Source organism: Accipiter gentilis, chromosome 15 (genome assembly GCF_929443795.1).
Source record: "Accipiter gentilis chromosome 15, bAccGen1.1, whole genome shotgun sequence".
In the NCBI taxonomy this organism is placed as follows: Eukaryota; Metazoa; Chordata; class Aves; order Accipitriformes; family Accipitridae; genus Astur; species Astur gentilis.
In genome coordinates, this window is record NC_064894.1 from 17,839,659 (window position 1) to 17,858,363 (window position 18,705).

At 37.6% G+C, this 18,705-nt stretch overlaps 1 protein-coding gene across 7 annotated transcripts in view; it reads right to left on the reverse strand.

The window, feature by feature from the left end:
- The window catches only part of ASCC3 (activating signal cointegrator 1 complex subunit 3), a 278,562-nt gene that overhangs the window by 245,169 nt on the left and 14,688 nt on the right, over positions 1-18,705 (reverse strand). For all 7 annotated transcript variants that reach the window (XM_049818318.1, XM_049818319.1, XM_049818320.1 and 4 more), the window contains exons 2-4: positions 14,994-15,137; positions 14,041-14,191; positions 9,172-9,755 (exon numbers count right to left, since the gene is read on the reverse strand). In XM_049818318.1, coding sequence (XP_049674275.1) covers positions 9,172-9,755; positions 14,041-14,191; positions 14,994-15,083 — 825 coding nt within the window. In that variant the 5' untranslated portion in view covers positions 15,084-15,137. The remainder of the gene's footprint in view (positions 1-9,171; positions 9,756-14,040; positions 14,192-14,993; positions 15,138-18,705) is intronic.

Genomic DNA, 18,705 nt, shown 5'->3' on the forward strand with positions numbered 1-18,705 from the left:
TTTTATGTCTCCATGGAACATCCTGTATTTCAGTTTATGCCCATTGCCTCTAGTCCTGCCATTGGATATCACCAAGAGGAGTCTGGCTCCATCTGCTTCACTCCCTCACCATCAAATTCTGATCAGATCAGATCCCCCTGAGCCTTCCCTTCTCCAGCCTCAACAACCCCAGCTCTCTCAGTCTCTTCTTGTATGTCAGATGCTCCAGTCCTTTTGTCATCCCTGTGGCCCTTTGCTGGCCTCAGTCCATTATGCCCATACTGGACACGACCCTACACTTTTCAGAATTTAGTCGTTCATCTTACTGCTCAAAGCAGCGCAATAAAATGCATGAGTGTGATGTCAATTAAAAAAGCCTAACATTTAAGTTATTACTTAAGCCAGATAGTTTTCATAGCTTTTGCTCTGTGCTGCTTGCCTTCCTCTCCATTTTATAAGCAAAATGAAGCAAGTACACCTATCAATAAAATACTATTAACAATAAAGGCAAAAGAAATGATGACATGTATTCTCCAGAATAAGAGGCAAGTACTGATCAAAGTCAGTCTAGACACACCTTTTGTCATGACCAGACTATCATGTGAAATGCAATATCAGCATTTTTTAATTAGAACTTTATCAGCTTCGGGGAGGGGGGAGATGAAGGAAAGGAAGCTTTGTTCAAATAAGAGGAGACAGCATCAGATAAAGTAAGTGATGATAATCCAAGAACTGTGGGGCTTTTTGAAAGATAATCAGGATAGAGGAAGGTAATATTTACCCAGCTTCACAACATATTCTTTCCTTGTAGCACGTGAAACTCCGAGTGAAGAAAACACAACGGTTAACAAAATCCAGGAAAATTTAAGGCATCTTATCTCCTTTATCAACCCATCAGTTCATAGAGTAACATACTACCCGATATTAATATGCATATCAGAAATTAATTCAGCACCCAATATTTAAAAAAAAAAAAACAACCACAGAAGCTATCTTCTAAAAAAAAGAAAAGTGTGTTTTTACAGTATCCATAAGTTACATGATAAAAAAAAGTGTAGAAAAAAAAGATTAAAAAAAAAAATCAACTGTAACTAAAGGGCTAGGGAAAAAACATATTATCTGTTGACTGCTGAGCTCTACAGTTTCCATTCTGATCAGAATTAACAACGCTGACCAGCCCTGGTTTACTGTGAATGAAATGCCCTGTGACTTGCAAGCTGCAGCATGAGGCTGCTACTTCTACTACCAAATCTGTCCATTATGTTTTGGTTTAGACATAAAAAAATTCTAAAAAAACAAAACAAAACCAAAACCAACCAACCAAACAAAAGACTCATTGCTGCAGGCTGAAGGATATACAGTTTTAGAAAAACAACTTAGTTTTGAAGTATCAAGAAGACACATAATTCCAAGTTTGCCTAACTTGGGGAAAAGACTTTATAATCTGTGAATACCTTTTCTTCTCCTTATTTAACTGCAAATATCATTTAATAGGAGTTTCAAATGCAAATTTCCTACTTAGATGGAACCTTGTATGCTTCCAGAAGGTGGTGTTTGGAATTTGACTGTGGAATTTGACTGTGTAGATTGGAAAGACTTCTTAAAAGATGACTACAGAGGACAAAAACCATACCAAATCATACTCACCTCCTGCTGTGTGTTTCTTTTATTTGTCTTCAGCAGCACTGTTGTGCCCCAGGCCTTGGGAACAAAAATCTGTTTTGATGCAAACACAGACCCACCATCAGGGAAGGAAGAGTTGGTATGTGAACTTTTACAGGAGCTTGACCCCTACAAATCGATGGGCCCTGACAATCTCTACCCGAGGGCGTTAAGAGAGATGGCTGACGTCGTTGCGAGGCCGTTCTCCTTCATCTTTGGGAAGTCGTGGAGATCGGGGGATGTCCCAGAAGACTGGAAGAAGGCCAGTGTCACCCCCATCTACAAGACGGGCTTAGAGGAGGATCCGGGAAATGACAGGCCCATCAGTCTTACTTCAGTCCTTGGGAAAGTTACGGAACGAAGCCCCCTGGGGGCTACCACAAGTCGAATGAAGCACGTGATTGGGAAAAGCCAGCACAGATTCACCAAGGGCAAATTGTGCTTGACAAACCCTGGTCGCCTTCTACAACAAAGTAACCTGCTCAGTTGGTGTGGGCTGCACGACGCACATCGTCTAGCTGGATTTCTCCAAGGCTTCCGATACGGTTTCCCACAGCCTCCTCCTAGAGAAACTGATGCGTTCCAGCCTGGACAAGTGGTCTGTGCGGTGGGTGGGGAACTGGCTGACAGGCTGCACGCAGCGAGTGGCGGTCAATGGCTCCTCTTCCAACTGGCAACCTGTCACAAGTGGGGTCGCCCAGGGATCGATACTGGGCCCAACGCTGTTTAATACCTTCAAAAGCGATCTGGCCGATGGGATCAAGCGTACCCGATGAAGCTTGCCGATGATACCAAAGTGAGTGGGGAAGCGGACGCTTTGGAAGGGAAAGCCACCCTGCAGGAAGACCTGGATAGGCTGGAAGAGTGGGCTAACAAGAACCTTATCAAGTTCAACAAGGACCCGTGTAAGGTCTTGCACCTGGGAAAACATGATCCAGGAGTGCAGCACAGGCCGGGATCTACCCGCTAGGGAGGAGCTCTGTGGAAAGGGACCTGGGGAGGGGGTCCCGGTGGACAACCGGCTCAATGTGAGCAAACAGTGTGCTGCTGTGGCAACGCAAGCCATCAGGATGGGGGCTTGCATCGACAAGGGCACCCCCAGCAGAGAAAAAGAAGTCATCATCCCACTCTACTGAGCACTTGTCAGGCCACACCTGGAATACCGTGTGCAGTTTTGGTCCCCGCTATGCAAAACAGATGTGGGCAGGCTGGAGAGGGTCCAGAGAAGGGCCACAAAGATGCTCAAAGGACTGGGAAGGCTGCCATAGGAGGAAAGGCTGGGAGAACTGGCCTTGTTCAGCCTTGAGAAAAGAAGGCTTAGGGGAGACCTTGTCACCGTGTTCCAGTATTTAAAGGCTGGCTACAAAGATGGGGACTCCCTTTTTACAAGGAGTCGCATGGAAAAGATGAGGGGTAACGGGTACGAATTACTCCTGGGGAGATTCCAGTTGGATGCAAGAAGGAAATTTTTCACAATGCCATCAATCGGCCATTGGAATGATCTCCCCAGGGAAGCGGTGGATTCCCCAGCATTGGACGCTTTCAAGATTCATCTGGACAGGGTGCTGGGCCATCTTGTCTAGACCGCGCTTTTGCCGTGAAAGGTTGGACCACGTGATCTTTGAGGTCCCTTCCGACCTGATAGTCTACAATTGTATTTATTGGCTCATATCCCTATATCAGGGTACAATTGTAGTGTGTTTTAATCTGAAAGCATCCAGTCGTGTTTTCTATTCCGAGTTCCACAAATCAGCTGACTGCAGTATATATGTCCCTTATTGTAGCACAAAATTCCTTTTTGAAAGGGAAATTTTGACTCTTCATTATTTAGTCTTAATTACCGACCTGCTACTTTAATTAATTTGATTTTTAAAATTAAAATTCAAATTTGTCTATGGCCAAAGAAAAAATTATTTTGGATATAAGGAAAAGGTGATTAAAGAGAAGAGAGTATGGATATAAAAATGATTACAAAGCTAGAAATAAAATTCTTGCAGCTTGAGTGCAAGATAATCTTCATAAACCTTCAAAAATTAACACATGAAATTGTAGGTCAGGGAGCACACATCTATCAGTGCAATAACACTGTGGATAAGAAAAATATTAACACACTTGGAGAAGTGTTAAAAGGATATATTTTGAAAAAAATAATCAAAAAGACATGCAGGTAACTGGAAAATGGCATAGAAGTAGCATGTACTTACTAATGATACATCACTTGGTCTAACACTTCATTAATCTAGAAAATGGATAAATAGCAGTTGTCTCACATATGGACTTCATTGAAAACATTGCAGTTTTCCACATGAGGACTTGTTAAATCCATGAAGATGAGCATTAATAGAAGAATTAAAAGTTGGCAAGGAACTGCCTGAAGGGTAAATGAAAGGAAAGGCAATGTTGAAATAAGTGTAGAATCATCTGGAAAAAACCCCTTACAAGTGCAGTTGTTTGATGCTCATGTTTTAAATTGGTAAAAAAAAAAAAAAAAAAGAAAAGATAACTGTAGCACAGGAAAAGTGAAAGTGATCATAAAACCAGCACTGAATAAAGCCAGAAAGCAGAAGATAACAAGGGTTCATTTTAACTACCCAGGCAACAAGACTCTGGAGCAGTGTTCAGGGGAAAAGTTTGGACAAACTATGCCACATTTTTTTATTAGTCTTCCTTAGTTTAAGATATTGTATCACTGACAGAAAAGGTCCCTTCTAGGTTTGTGAAAGTTTAGATTTTGCTTTTCTTTACTCTTCTGTACTTTTTTTGCAGAAAGGCTGGTGGCAGACACAGAGGAGCTTCCTGCCAGTTCGTTGGATCGACAAATTAGTTAAGTTCCCATTGTTTTTGATCCCAAGAGCATTTACAGGTTCGACCAATAAAGCATATTGGCAGACATTTGTGGTGGGATTAGGATAGGGCAACAGAAACAATGTAGATGAACTCAAGTGGAAAAAAAATAAATTCATTATATTGCCACCAGTGCCAAAGGCAGCTGAAGAAAAGTTACAGGCAGAAGCCTGAGAGACAACAGAGCTCCACATAGCAGAGCCTGGGGAAAACTGTCTGCTACATCAAGCATTCAAAAGACACACAAACACCACACTGAAAAAAAAAGTCCTACTTAATGAAACAACAAAATAATCTATTAAGTTCCATTCTGAAATAAGCATGAAAAGAACTGAATTTCAGTAATAAAGCTGTAACCTTCTGGCTCTAATGGTGAATGTATTACTGGATGGATCTATTAAGGAATACATACAGGAAGAGGTGCTGCCCAACTCTTGACCTCTTTTTTTTCTTTCTTTTTTTTTTCCCCTCATCATTTAAAACGTATATTCCAGAACTTGTACTTTTCTGATTCCAGGTCTACTTTGATTTGAAAGGAATGTGTTTGACCCTGGAAGGAAGGATTCAGCACCTGCAAACTCCATGTTACTACCCTTTGGTCTCTTAATGTAGTTTTCATTACCTGAATGTGGTGCTTATAACAACAAGGAAGAAGCCATATCTTACTATTTTGGTAGGAATGATGAATAATGAATTATTCTTACAAATGAAATAAAAAGGAATTCTTGTTTCCCACTATGACAGTTTGCAATACAGCTGGATTGTATTTAACTGACGGAAGCCCTAGGTGCTATTGTTCAAGTACGTGTATATGTTACTTCTAACGCAGAGAGCTGGAGGTAGTCACAAGTATAAAGCAGACAAAAGAAGTCTAAGCAGTAAACTTCTTGTGTCTTATTTTATAGGCAAACAAATGTACCATATATAGAGATAAGTAAACATGTGTACTACTCGCATAATATGCGAACTACTACTTACAGTGTAATTTTCTTTAAACAGTTCTGCTGTTTCACATCATAGCCTAGTGTTCTAGTCATTTATACAGCATTTAACTTGATTTTGTCTGGGAAGCACCATTTAATCTAATACGCTGAATGACAGTGTTTCTAAATTTTATTTGGACAAAGTTATTCCCTTGGCTTGAGATGAATAAATTGCGCAATTGTTCATAATTATGCAGTATAAACTAGATCTTAATTCTGATTGCATTTCCTTTTTTACCTCTAGTTATTTTATCTCTATAGGAAATTTCTTCCTGTTTTGTTGTGATAAAGGGATAATGCACCTCTGCATTAGTGTAAAAATAGAGATAGATATCTCTAAAATAAACTTCAGAAAAATACTGCAGACAAACTATGACAAGAGTTCACAGAAGAAAGAGACACACCCTCTGAGAACAGCACGGTGTAACCAAAGAGGGACTGAACTCCTCCAAGTTTTTCCTAGTTACCTGGGAGGGGTTAGGTGGCAAAGTTGCTAAAATGCTCTCATGACTCAAGTCTTCATTCTGAAAGCATCATGTACTAGAAACTGAATACTCAAGCTGAGGAATGCACTGCATATTAAGTTTTAGTAAAAAACAATAATAAAAAGCACTATGGTTATCGGGCAAAACTCTACAGTTTGTTATCAGCTTTCTCCTTCTGTTTTTAAATAATGGTCTTGTTACTGCATCATTACCATTTCATGCTCATCAACAAAATCTGACATACAGTGAAAAGCATGCTTCAGTAGCTGTCATTTAGCTTTACCAGACTTTATGTCCCCAATGAAAAGCACATGTCCTAAGCACTTAGAAAATAAATTATAACTCCCATATCACTCCAAGCATAAGAATCAATTTTTGTCTAATTAAGAGTCACCAGTGATGTGCCAGATAAACAAACTGTCCCAAAGGAAGTGTGGAATGTTCTTAACTAGTGAAAACAAAGAACAAAGTATTTCTTCTAGCTCGCCGACCACTTTAAACATTAACTATACAGTGCTGGAGAAAGAAGCTCATTTCAATTCCTTGTAGAGCTCATTAAGCAGATAAAAACCTAAATAGCATACACGTGTGTGCCTATACATACACTACGAAAGAAACAGGATGCCACCCCTGAAATGATATAAAAATGCTTATATACTTAATGAGATCTGGAATCTTAATAAACTTTGCTTAAGGATCAAATGAAATTGTCTTGGAGAAGTCCACTTGCCAATATCCTCACCACCAGCATGATCTTTTCTTGTTTTAACACTAAGCAGGCAATGGTATCTTCCTAAACAGAAAAATAGATCTGGCCACTGTTTTAAAATATGAAAATGTATTTTACAGATCTGGATTTTTATTTATCCTTTCATATCAATTGTTCTTTTCCTCTTGGTTTATAAAGAAAAAAAAAGAATTTCTTAGAGCATAGAGACCTTAGCATGTATGCATCACCCCAATTAACCTAAGAGTTTCAGTACGCATGATCAATCACGTATTTTTTTATACCATCTCATATGGCAAGTCTACGACCTAGTTCTAGAAATAGGTTATCTTCAGGTTTAAAAACACCATCTGCTCTTAATGATGCCACCAGCAAAATTGCTATAATAAAAAAAATAATCATCCCTAAGTGATGGTAAAATCCAAAGCCCAGAAGAGATTTTCAAGTCATGACTACTCTACAGAGAGCACAATACAAATGCCAGCTAGCTTTTAAGAAAAGGTGATCAGGTTCAAATTAGTGTTACCTCCTCCTTGGCCTCCACATTGTGCAATGAACAATGAATTAATAAGATTGTTGCAAGGAAAGGCAACATGGGGCCAAAATAAGCAGAATGGGGAGATAGTTTATTTTTTATTACCAAGAGTTTTTAAAAATCCAAAATAAGATACAGGTTTCAGATACTTAAGGGAAAGAGTCCTTTTTCTCTCTAGTAACACAACGAAAAAGATTTACTTTTGCTAAATAATCTTCAGATAGGTACGTGTACATTGGCAGAGTAAACAATTTTTTCGTATTATCAAATTAAAACTCCTGTGAAGCCATCAAAACATAAATTTTGCCCAAAAGTCTTTGTTCCAAAAACCAAAGGAAAGAAAGTCTTTATTGGCGATCTACATAAAAACTGATAGCTTGAACTTTCTGCCAATTGATTTAGCAATCCATTAAGATCATAAAGTTATTTCTTCTTACTTCAAGTGAAAGGTTTCAAGCATTTCCTTTAACATTTTACAAATTAAACTTATGCATTAACTAGGCATTATGCAGAAGTATGGAATTATTTCTGCATACCCTGTGACTACGTTGGAAAAGTCTTTCACTGATCTAGAAAAAAAAAAATTTCAAATCTTTATCTCTGTACAATTAATAAACTTCAGCTCCCTGTGGCAAATTAAGGTATTCTTTTTTATGTTTCATTTGACATGCAAGTTTCTTTATCCAATCTCCTCTTCCCTCTTCCTATCTTCCCTCAGTCCAACCACACAAACTATGAAACTGCTTGCAGACATGCATAAAAGTGTTATTTTTTCAAATGTATATTACTGCAGTAGAAATTAGATCAGCTTCCCTTTACATTCATATTTAGGTTCTCAAATTAGAAGTTCATAAGAACATCTTTAGCTCAAAGGACTGCCAAAATGTGGCCTACTGACTACCAAACAAAACAAGAATATGGCTTCAGCAGCTATACCATTATGCAATAGATATCAATAGTTATCCAAACCCAAAATGAAATATTCAGTTCATCTTCTGTATCACTTCATGGTTTTGTTAACAAGAATAAAATCTACAACTGTAATGGCAAAATTCCAGTAAATTTTCATTATACTGTCATTATACAGGATTGTCTATTCCTACCATCATTTATATTTCTGTAGTAAATTTTCAATGTTTAAAGTCTTTCTGAAAAGTCAGTTTGAGAATTTAAGTACTGGATGTTTTCAGGGGAGGAAAGCAGGGCAAGTTAGGGAAAATAAAGTAAGCATAACAGAAACATGCACAAGAAAACTCAGTTAGCAAACTGCGGGAATTGTTTCCCAACCCCATTCAAAAACAGTTCTCTCTTGCCTAAATTAATCTAATTGTCTCTCCTGCACACACCTTGAAAGCGTCTTCACCAGCCCTTAATCATGCTCTTTCCCCTTTCTACCACTATGTTTATCCTTCAACTCCAGCCTCCCAGCAACTGTTCTCTCTCCCTCAAGCTTTCTCTGCCCTTCTTGTAATAAACCCATCCCCTTTCCTTATTGAAAGAAATAGAAGTGATACAACAAAGTTTAAGTAGCACCACCTGCACAGTCCTCCAACTTTCCTTCCAGCAACAGGAGGGCTCTGAAACTGGAGATGAAACCTGCCCAAGAAAGTTAACTTTGGTTTGGCTTTCCAAGTTCTAACACTTACGTGGTAGCTTGAATTGCTCAGCTTCTCCATACTTTCTTTTTAAGCAGTAGCCAAATGGCCAGAAAAAAAAGAAATAGCCTGTCTGTTATGGGGAAAGGAGACTATTCACATAAAATTCACGCTGCATCCATCTTCTGCCTGGTAAACTAAGATGCTACCATGTAATTTTTCTCAACACAAAAAGAACCAACCAACCAACCGAAAAGCATAGATGACACATGGATAAAGTATATTGGCATAACCAATATAAAATAATTGTGTATTTCTGCAACATTCAGAAACAGGCAGTATGGAAGATACACTACTGTACCTCATTTTGAAGTTCATCGCCACTTTTGGTAGAAGCAAGCATCTCGTACAAAGTACAGCAGAGGTCTTCTGTTGTTGGCCCTCCAGGGGTATCCCCTTGAGATTCATTCAGATACTTTCCAACTTCACACCATAGAAAAGAATCATCTACTTTTTCCAAAGACTTGAGATCAGATTTCTCATCACAGTAATTCTGTAAGTGATTCAGCTGGTTATTCAGAAATTTGTTATAATCTAAGCTTATAATTTTCTGTGCATCAGCCTCACCATTCACAGGCAGCTCCTCAGAGTGATCCAAATCATGCATGTCAAATGAAAACACTATATTTTTACCAAAGAACACTCTGTTATCACCATTTTGCTCTTCAGCCATCTGTATGAGGGCTGTAAGCTGTTCTTCAGTGAAGTGAGAAGCAATCCGATATGTGGCATTACAAGCTGCAGTAGCAGATGACGATGGAAATGGCCCAAACATCTGCTTGATCGCCTTTGTCTCATCATGGCCAACACATTCTTTCCTGTGAAATGTCTTAAAGAGAAAAACAGCTCCGCTTTCAATTGCTTCTTGTCCATTTTCAGCTCCAACTGTTAACAAAACCAAAACCAAATGTAACTGTATATACTTCAAACTAATTCTCTTTCATTGCCTGTAACATAACTGTATTCAATTTCTTGCTGCAAGTCTCATCAACAGAGATATGAAACGAAGACCATAACAACAAGTAGCAATTGTTGCAAGGTACTGAATTATAAAAGGTAGACAATAGTAAAGCATCTGTCTTCATTATCCTTCTACTTACTAGAAATTCATATTAAGGAATTACCAATGCTTTCTTATTTTTCAGAGTTAGAGGAAAAACTTGCCTGAAGTCTTAAACTCACAATAGTATATTTATGAGCTTTTTAAAGGTAACAAATTTCCACTTTGTCTCACTGTTTATTCACTGCCTAATCTGAATATTCATAACAGACTAAACATACAGAACTCAGCTGGGAATTACTACATTCTTATAGTAATTCCCAATAGAATTACTACAGAATGTGCATTAGTTAGAAAAATTGCCCAAAGAAATTAAAGCAAATAAATGCATGAATTTTTATCTGTAGATATTTTTTATCTACAGAATATCATATGGTGCAAATAAAACCATATTAGTAGAGAAAAAAACATGAATTTACCTCTTACACAAATATTCACAAAGGTACTCAAGGAAAACATAAGCAAAACCACCATACAATGAACCAAAATGTCACTACTACACAAAATTTTAAAAGTCACCAAGCATAAACTAAACAAAGCCACAGCCAGCATACTGGATTTTTTAGTTTGCTTTAGATGAGGACAACATGCAGAATTTTTTTTTAAGTTTAAAAAATGTGTCCTAAAAATTTGGGTAGGTTACTCCAACATTTTTAGTAGAATTAGCATTTCTTACAAGATTACATAATTTTTAAAACATCTTAAAAGCTTACTGGGGAGATTTGCAAGCTGCTATTGTCAAGATGACTTTATCTGGTCAATTCTTTAGATATATTAATATCAACCAGCAGAACTCCAACAGAGAACAGTACAATTTAAGTGATAACACTCATGATTAACCCGTGGTATGGCTAATTCAACGAGCCATTCAAACAAACTATTTATTTTAAAAGGAACAATATTACTCATTTTTTAAATGCACCAAATGGCATTTCTGGCATAGTAAATGTGGCTGTTCTCTCTTCAGTAATCAAAACTGTCTTGTGCCTGCCTCTGTATACCTCTGCTATTCAGTTATGGGCCTATGTATTTGCTCTACCTATGTCCCCATTTGCTGCCTGTTAAAAAACTAACTGAAATCAGTAAGAAGACTCTTAATTACTTTGACAGTGTTACTTGTGACTTGAATCAACTTAGGTTAGGTTTAGCCCCAGCAAAAGCAAGGGCTTTTTTCCCCACAATGTAATGGGAAAGAGCAAAAGAAATCCAGCATAAGCAGCTGTAGCAAGGCTGAATAACTAGAAATTTAACATACAAATGGAGGTGCCTAAAAATTCAGTATTTCTCTTGAATTTCCCTATGGTGCACTTCGAAAACCTGAAAAGTTCACGGAGAAGACTGGAGATGCTATTTACAGGATAATTAGATACCTACATATGGAAGATATGTGACAAATATACACACTTATACAATATATAGGTAAATATATCTCAGAGGAAAAAGGTGGTTCAGCCTCCCTCTCAGCATTAGCTATATAGGAATCACAGGGAAAAAAACCCCAACTTCTAAAAACTTAGAGACCCAAGTGTGGCTGCATGAACCTCACTCATATTCCTAACATACAAACACACACACACATTATTATTTATACTCACTTGTGTCAGAACAGAAGTACACATTACTAAACCAAAAGAGCAATTGTACTGAAGGATTTGAGAAAAGGCTTCTATGTTTATTATGTGCTAATTCTCCTTTATTATCAACGTCTCCTATTCATGGAAGCACCTCTTGAAAAAAACCTACCCCTCCCCTCTGAATACCATGAGCCAGCCACAATAGCCAGAGATGCACTACTTGAAGCCACTCTTCCCTTTTTGTTTATAAGCCAATCAAATCATTTCAGTAAGTGACATTTTCCCCATAAAGTAAATCAATATTACAGTATCCGTTGCCTAGGCTGAGATTGCATATCCTTGACATTAAAGTAAAAAGGCACACAAGCAATTCCCTTTCCCTACTATACGTTTCTGATGATGATGGTTGGAACATTACTGTCAGTTCAGTTTGTGCCTCAGTCACCGTACTCCATTCTGGTTTGTGTCTCCATAACATTACGCATCTTTATTCAGAATTGTCAAAGCTGGCGGTTTCTTTCTAACTCGTTCTAACTAAATAACCATGCATTTGTTTTCATTTATTTTGTCCTCCCCACTCCATCAAAGAAAAATTTACCACTATTACTTTCAAGTCTTTCAATTTGCTCTACCTACCCACCACACTGGGCCTGCTATTAAAATGGGGGGGAGAAAATAAATAGAAAGTTTTTGCAGCCATCTTTGACAAAAAGTGAAAGTTAAAAACAAAAACATTACACAGCTAGTACTCATTTCTGTCATTAGTACAGAAAACACAAATCTGCTAGATTATTTTCATAGATAACATTTTCAGCTAAGCAGCTAAGAATGGCAAATACTTATTTTGCTTATAACCTCCCCCCCCCCCCCCCCATCATCAGACATTTTTTCCTACTTGGTATACTACATGTGGTCTTTCTTTTTATATTACAAACTTTATAGTCATTATATATTTGTCAGCCCTAACTTGTCCAAGATTTTACTCCAGTACCCCTTATGATTAAGCTATAACCAGTGGATATTTAAAACAACTGTGTAGATCTTCTCAATCAATACAGATCTACTATCAATACAGACTGTACCTTCTCCATATTAACTTTAGGCACTGACAGTTGATGGAAACTCACTCCCCATCTTGCACGAGTTTCCCCAAACCTTGTGTATCGCAAGTGCCAGCTGAAATCTGTGCACAGAAGCAGAGGTACTTGAGTTGGGGCAGAAAGGTGGCCGTTCCTAGAGGCCTGTCTCAAAAAGACAGGCAGCCACATGCTTAACTTCTGCCCTAAAGAGGTTAAAGTCTACTAACAGCACAATCTCTACTACTTATATTAGAAAAAATAAGATTTAAAAAAACCCCAAAAACGACCAAATTGATAAAAATAACAGAGTTATGTCGCTAACATGGAAAGAATGAACCACAAAGCAAAGTTTATAACATATGTATTGTCATCTAGATGAGTTTAAAAGATTTTTGTCAGTAATTTGAGAAATACTCAACATTTTTCTTCTGATGACTCACTAAAGCAATAGCCATTACAACCATTAACAGCTTTAACAGACATCATCTGTGCAACTGTACAGCACAACCAATTACTACATGCTGGACACAACTAGTCTAGCCTTTTTTGAAAGTGTGTGTTTAGATATTTGTTTTTTCTCAATTTGCTAGTTATTTCCAAAAGAACCGTCAAGAAATAGAAACACAAGTGAGGCAGATTAACATTTGTATTGTGATAAAAATACCTCTGGTCTATAATGCCAAAAAATGCAAATATATTAATTCTCTCAGTCTTTTAACTTAGGGTTCTACTCAAGATATTTGAAACACAATCAGAAAAGGAAAAAATATCCCTAACAGACTGAAATGAAAAGTCTTAAATATATGACAGTTAGAGCTTGAGCCATGTTCTCAGTTTATGAGCTGATGAAGTTAAATTCTAACAGCACAAGCTGAATTAGTTTTAGTCTGTTGATCAAAAACTAAGTTTCCAATCAAAATTATGTTTTCACACTTTTTTGCCATAATGTATTTCAGTTTTAAAAGCTTAATTCTAGATGAATGAAACTTATAATTTATTACTCTCCTCAACACCAAAGACTTTAAGCGGAAAACATTTTTATCTGCTTAAGTAGCAGTCCAATTTTTCATGATACCGATCATGTGGAATTAAAGCAGACAACACCAAGATTGTTCTTTTCTCAGAGTATTGACATTCCAAAAGAAGCTGTTGCTTTTGCTTACCAAAGGTCGATCACAAACCATACCACGCACTACACAACAATACTATCAAAAAGTAGGAACATCCATATAACAACAGAATATTTTAAAATAAAACAGAAGACCAAATTGTGCATACACATATCAGATTAACTGGAGTTTCAAAGACATTTCAGGGCAAGCCTGGCATCAAGGTAGAATTAAAATTGTACGAGTATGCAAAATATGCAGGCAGAAAGCAGCTTGAAAAAAAACAACCACCACAAACCCAAACAACAAACCAGTATATTATTAGACTACTAAAGAATGAAAACGTACCTATTTGTTTAGCAGCTTGTAATATAGTTTTTAAATCACCATTTACAGTTTGGTGTTCTTTTTTGTCCAAATTGTCATCAACAAACTTTATTATCTTCTTCCATGTAAGATCAGACTTCAACAACTGTTCATGTAGTTTTGATCTTTTAGTCTGAAAAGACAAAATATTTGGGTTTTTTAAAATTTATTTCAGATTACTATATGGAGGTTTCTTTAAAATTAAAGATCAGATAAAAACACCTCTTTCTAATTGCATTCAGTCAGTATGTAGTAGTGATTGTAAGCAGTTTCCCTATTACGTTTCTTTACATCCCTTCCTGAGCCTAAGGAAGGAGTGGGGGACACACACACACACACTCTCTCTCACTACTTTACTCTTCCCAAGGCAGAATCCTCTATAAAGCCAAACTCTTGCAACTTGAAGAGATTTACAGCTCCCAAGATTCCAAATTCATTTCACATTACAGGTTCCCACAAGGCATCTATGGCTTTAATGGATTAGTTCTTGGCAGGGGGTGGGGGAAGTACCTAAATTCAGTATCACTAAATTTATTCTAAACATCCCCCAACAAGAATCTGAGGTGAACTTAATATTCAAAGGGAAACGTTTGGCTCCCCAACTCTGCATAAGCTCAGAGCTAAAAACATAGCAGCCCAGCCCAGCTTAACTTCCTGAAGGATGAAGTAACGGGGCTGTACTGTAACACAGCCAAGCAACCCTATCCATGTAGCACACCATGATTGTAAGGGCCTAGCATAAATAACCAAGCTACACAAATTTGAGTTTGAGTGAGGACACTCTGAAGGAATGCACAGGAAACTAGACACACTCTGCTCAAGTTTTGCTTGCCTACTCTCATAAAATAGCAATGCAAATGAAGAAAGCAAACCATTCTTACTATATATACATGAACACTTTACAGTTATGCTCTGGAAAAGAAAAAAATCTTTACCCTTAAGTCAGCTAATTCTTCACTGTAATCCTCATGTTTAGTGACATTTGAAAAGGAGCGTAAAGTGCCTGTAAGACGAGGCAAGGCCATCTGTTACTCAGTCAGTGATCCATAGGATGAGAAATCAAATCCCAGTTCAAGCACCTAGATGAGAACAAAACAAATAACATGGCTTTGTTAATGCTATAAATACAAACTCACATCACAAACTTGAAAGACCTTTTCGAGCAAGCAGAACTTGGCTGGCACTTCAATTAAACAAGTTTTTTAAAAGAAATCTCTCTCAAAATGCTGATAATCAAGACTCAGTAGAAGGGAGGTAAAAGGCACAAAGCGTAGGCAAGACTTGGTAACATGCAGAGGTCACTCAGCAGGTTCTTCTTCTGTCTCCTCCCTAAAGAAAAGTTACCAGCAATGAGGCAAAAATGACAATTATCCTTTAGTGCCACTAACACAAGAGTATTATAGTGAAATCTATGTAACTGAACTTTAGCTCCCAACAGCAGTACGTGATTACAACCTCCGCGAAGATTTCCTCTGAACCAGCCCACTCAGAGCTTTCAGGTCATTAACAGCTTCCAGCGCTGATGCAAGGCCATCCTTCTTGACAACCGCTTAGCCATTTTTAACCAGCAAAACAGGCAAAGAAAATTACATCAAGAAAAAAAGATTGTAACACGCATAGCACTGAACTATCGTAAGACATAAAGGGAATAAAAGGGCCACTGGAAAACTGAAAAAAGTATGCCTCAGGATGTTTTCATCTCACAACTGGGAGCGTGCTCACATGCACATGTGCTTACACAACGCAGGGCGCTTTCCAGGACTACAGCCTATTTCTGCGTGGTCTTATTTCCTCTGTGAAACAGGCTCATATCTATACAGCAAAACACAGCTGTTCTCCATCTGAACTTGTACTCATTCCAAACCTTTTACTGAAACCATTCTCAAAGTTGTTTAATTTCAAAATGTGCCCACAGCTGAATTGTTTAATGAACTCTTAATGCACAGCTACAGTTTCTGATGGTAGCAGATAGATACAGATTTAGGTGGGTTTTGAAACAATTAATGACACTATCACAAACCTAATAATCTGCATCATTCTTAGCATGCCTGAAGACCATCAGCCATCCAGAATTTGAATAACTTAAAACAGAGTTAATAAAGTGAGTTTCACACACACACACATAGTCACATACTGTACAAAACTCCCTGCTTTAATCCAATTATCCTTAACATTTTCCTTCATTTAATGACTGCATTTGTATTTTAGTTACCAACTTCACAATACAGCACAAAATCAAATCCAGATGCAGCGTTCCAGTCATGGACAGAGAAATGTCACCGACTTGTTAGGTTTGCTTGCTTTCCTACCTTGCATGAAGATGTTTTTTGAGAAAAGCTATTACAACAGCTGATATTTGAGAGACAAACGTTATAATGATGAAGCTACAAAATGTGGAAATATAAAATCTTTACCTGTGAAGGGGATAGAAAGGACATGTTCAAATTCAAGCCTAGAAGCAGACAGAGCCAAGGAATACTGCAGCTTTTGAGATGTTCAGTGGATATATGACATGTAATTCATACCAGCATAGCTCCTAGTGAAAACAGCCTGTGAACATTATAGCCACCATTATAGAAAGGAAGTAACGTGTCCAAAATCTGAAAGTAACGTGTCCAAAATCTGACACACTCTAACCCAACCTTTTTTGTTTGAACCCAACAAAAAAGGCAGATCACTCTCATACTGTTCCAATGACAGCATTGCCATTAGCTGTTAAAGATCACTCCATTTTGCTTATTTATTTTATACCTACACTTGAATACCTTCTTCTATAGAATTATGGTCCTTTACAATACCATATATTGTAACAATACATAATTGTAATATTATTATCTTAATTTTCCTTTCTGAAATAACATGCACAGTAATCTATGAAAGCTCAAACCCACTGTTAAAAAGTTCACTTTTCACACACACTTTTAGGGAGATTTTAAAGCATCTCAGGCAGGCCCTTTTATTAGGAAATTGAATTTTAAAGGTGGGTTTCTTCCTCCTTTATTCATCAAGTTATTAATAATTTCTGAAATAAAACACCTGGAACTCCAGAGGATAAGTAAGAGCCCACCTCCCTGACCACAGGCTTGGCCAGAGAGCCAAATCCAGCCCCAAAGCCCTACAGTTCAGCTCATACTAATAATGCTGCTCCACACATGCCTACATGCTTTCAGAACTTGCTGGTCCCCGAGGGGGCTGGCTGAGCAGCCGCTCAAGGCTTCTGCGCCTCATTTATAGGCAAACCCCACTTCTGGTCCATGACACCCACCCTCACCAGGGCACCACAAGAAAGCAAAAATAGCCATCAATTAGAAAGCAGGGGACAGGTGCAATTACTCTACTGTTAACATGAAAACCAAGGTAAAATTCATGAACTTACACTATTATTGTGCAACATACTAGAGCCAGCTCTAAACACTGGGTCAAAAATGCTGTGGCCCTATGAGATACAGCATAAATTTACATTTGTTTCAAAAAAAAATATAAATAAGTTACCTGCTTTTACATAAACCCTGATGATGTAGATACCTGCCTGCATCACACTGCCTTTAAAGTGGATCAGATACTGCTCGTCCTCCCACAGCCACCTTAAGTGTAACTAATGCCTTCTGATTTAATAGAAATATATCTGTTTGCTCACAGCTTGATCTAAAACATCTGTACTACCAAATGATCCTGCTAAGATCTGCTGATTTTGGAACAAGGACCTAAAAGGCAGCAGCGATTAAATCCTATTTACCAGGGCCCACATACAGAAATGCAAGATGAACTTTGCCATTCTTCTGCTCGTTTCCCCTCGAGAAAAAGGTATGAGAATAAGTGTCACCTTATTTCATGTTTGTAGAGGGACAAGTGGAATGAGAATTTAACCTTAAGATCAGTGCAACCTTACATGCTAAAAATCTCCCTCCCCCCCCGTCAAGCAAGGACAATTTGGGCCCATTCTGCTAACGATTTTTAGGAAAAGGAACTGAAGTTTGACGATTCCTAGAATTTCCTCAGATTTCCTCCCTCTTTAAAACAAAAACAAAAACCTTAACTTTCCACCAAGCTTCTGTTTGTAAAGCAGAAAGAACAATACCCACCTTTCTAAAGCTTTGTGAAAAAGAGAAGAAATAACTTTTAAAGCCTATTTTACTTCTTTTAAAAGCAAGTGTGATTTTGACATTGAAACTTTTGATGAAAGTAAAACATAAAAGCAGATCATACTCCGAATTCAGGTTTGAAACTGTTCAAACTTTATTGTTTGAAAGTAAACCTAACAGTAAACATGGATCATAATCTCAGCAGGTTTTTATTCATTAAACTGAAACATTTAAAAAAATTGCTAGCAATATTACAAAGGTAATAAACATTACTAGAGAAGTTTTCCACTTCATATTTTCACCAACTAAAGCTCTCCTCCCACTCCTGGCCCTCCTATACTTTTTTATATAAGCAAATAACAGAACCGTCTCTTTCTCTTCTTCACTGAAACTTAAGAGAGGTTATGGTCAAAGAGATACCCCTTTTAAATTTACTTAATTCCTGTAATCTCTAACAAAACAAACCAGCTGCCCAGTAGGACTAAAAGAAGGGGACTGCTCAAATCTGGTACCTCAGTTTTCAAGTTGAACACAAATACTTTACTTACAAATGATAGAATAACAT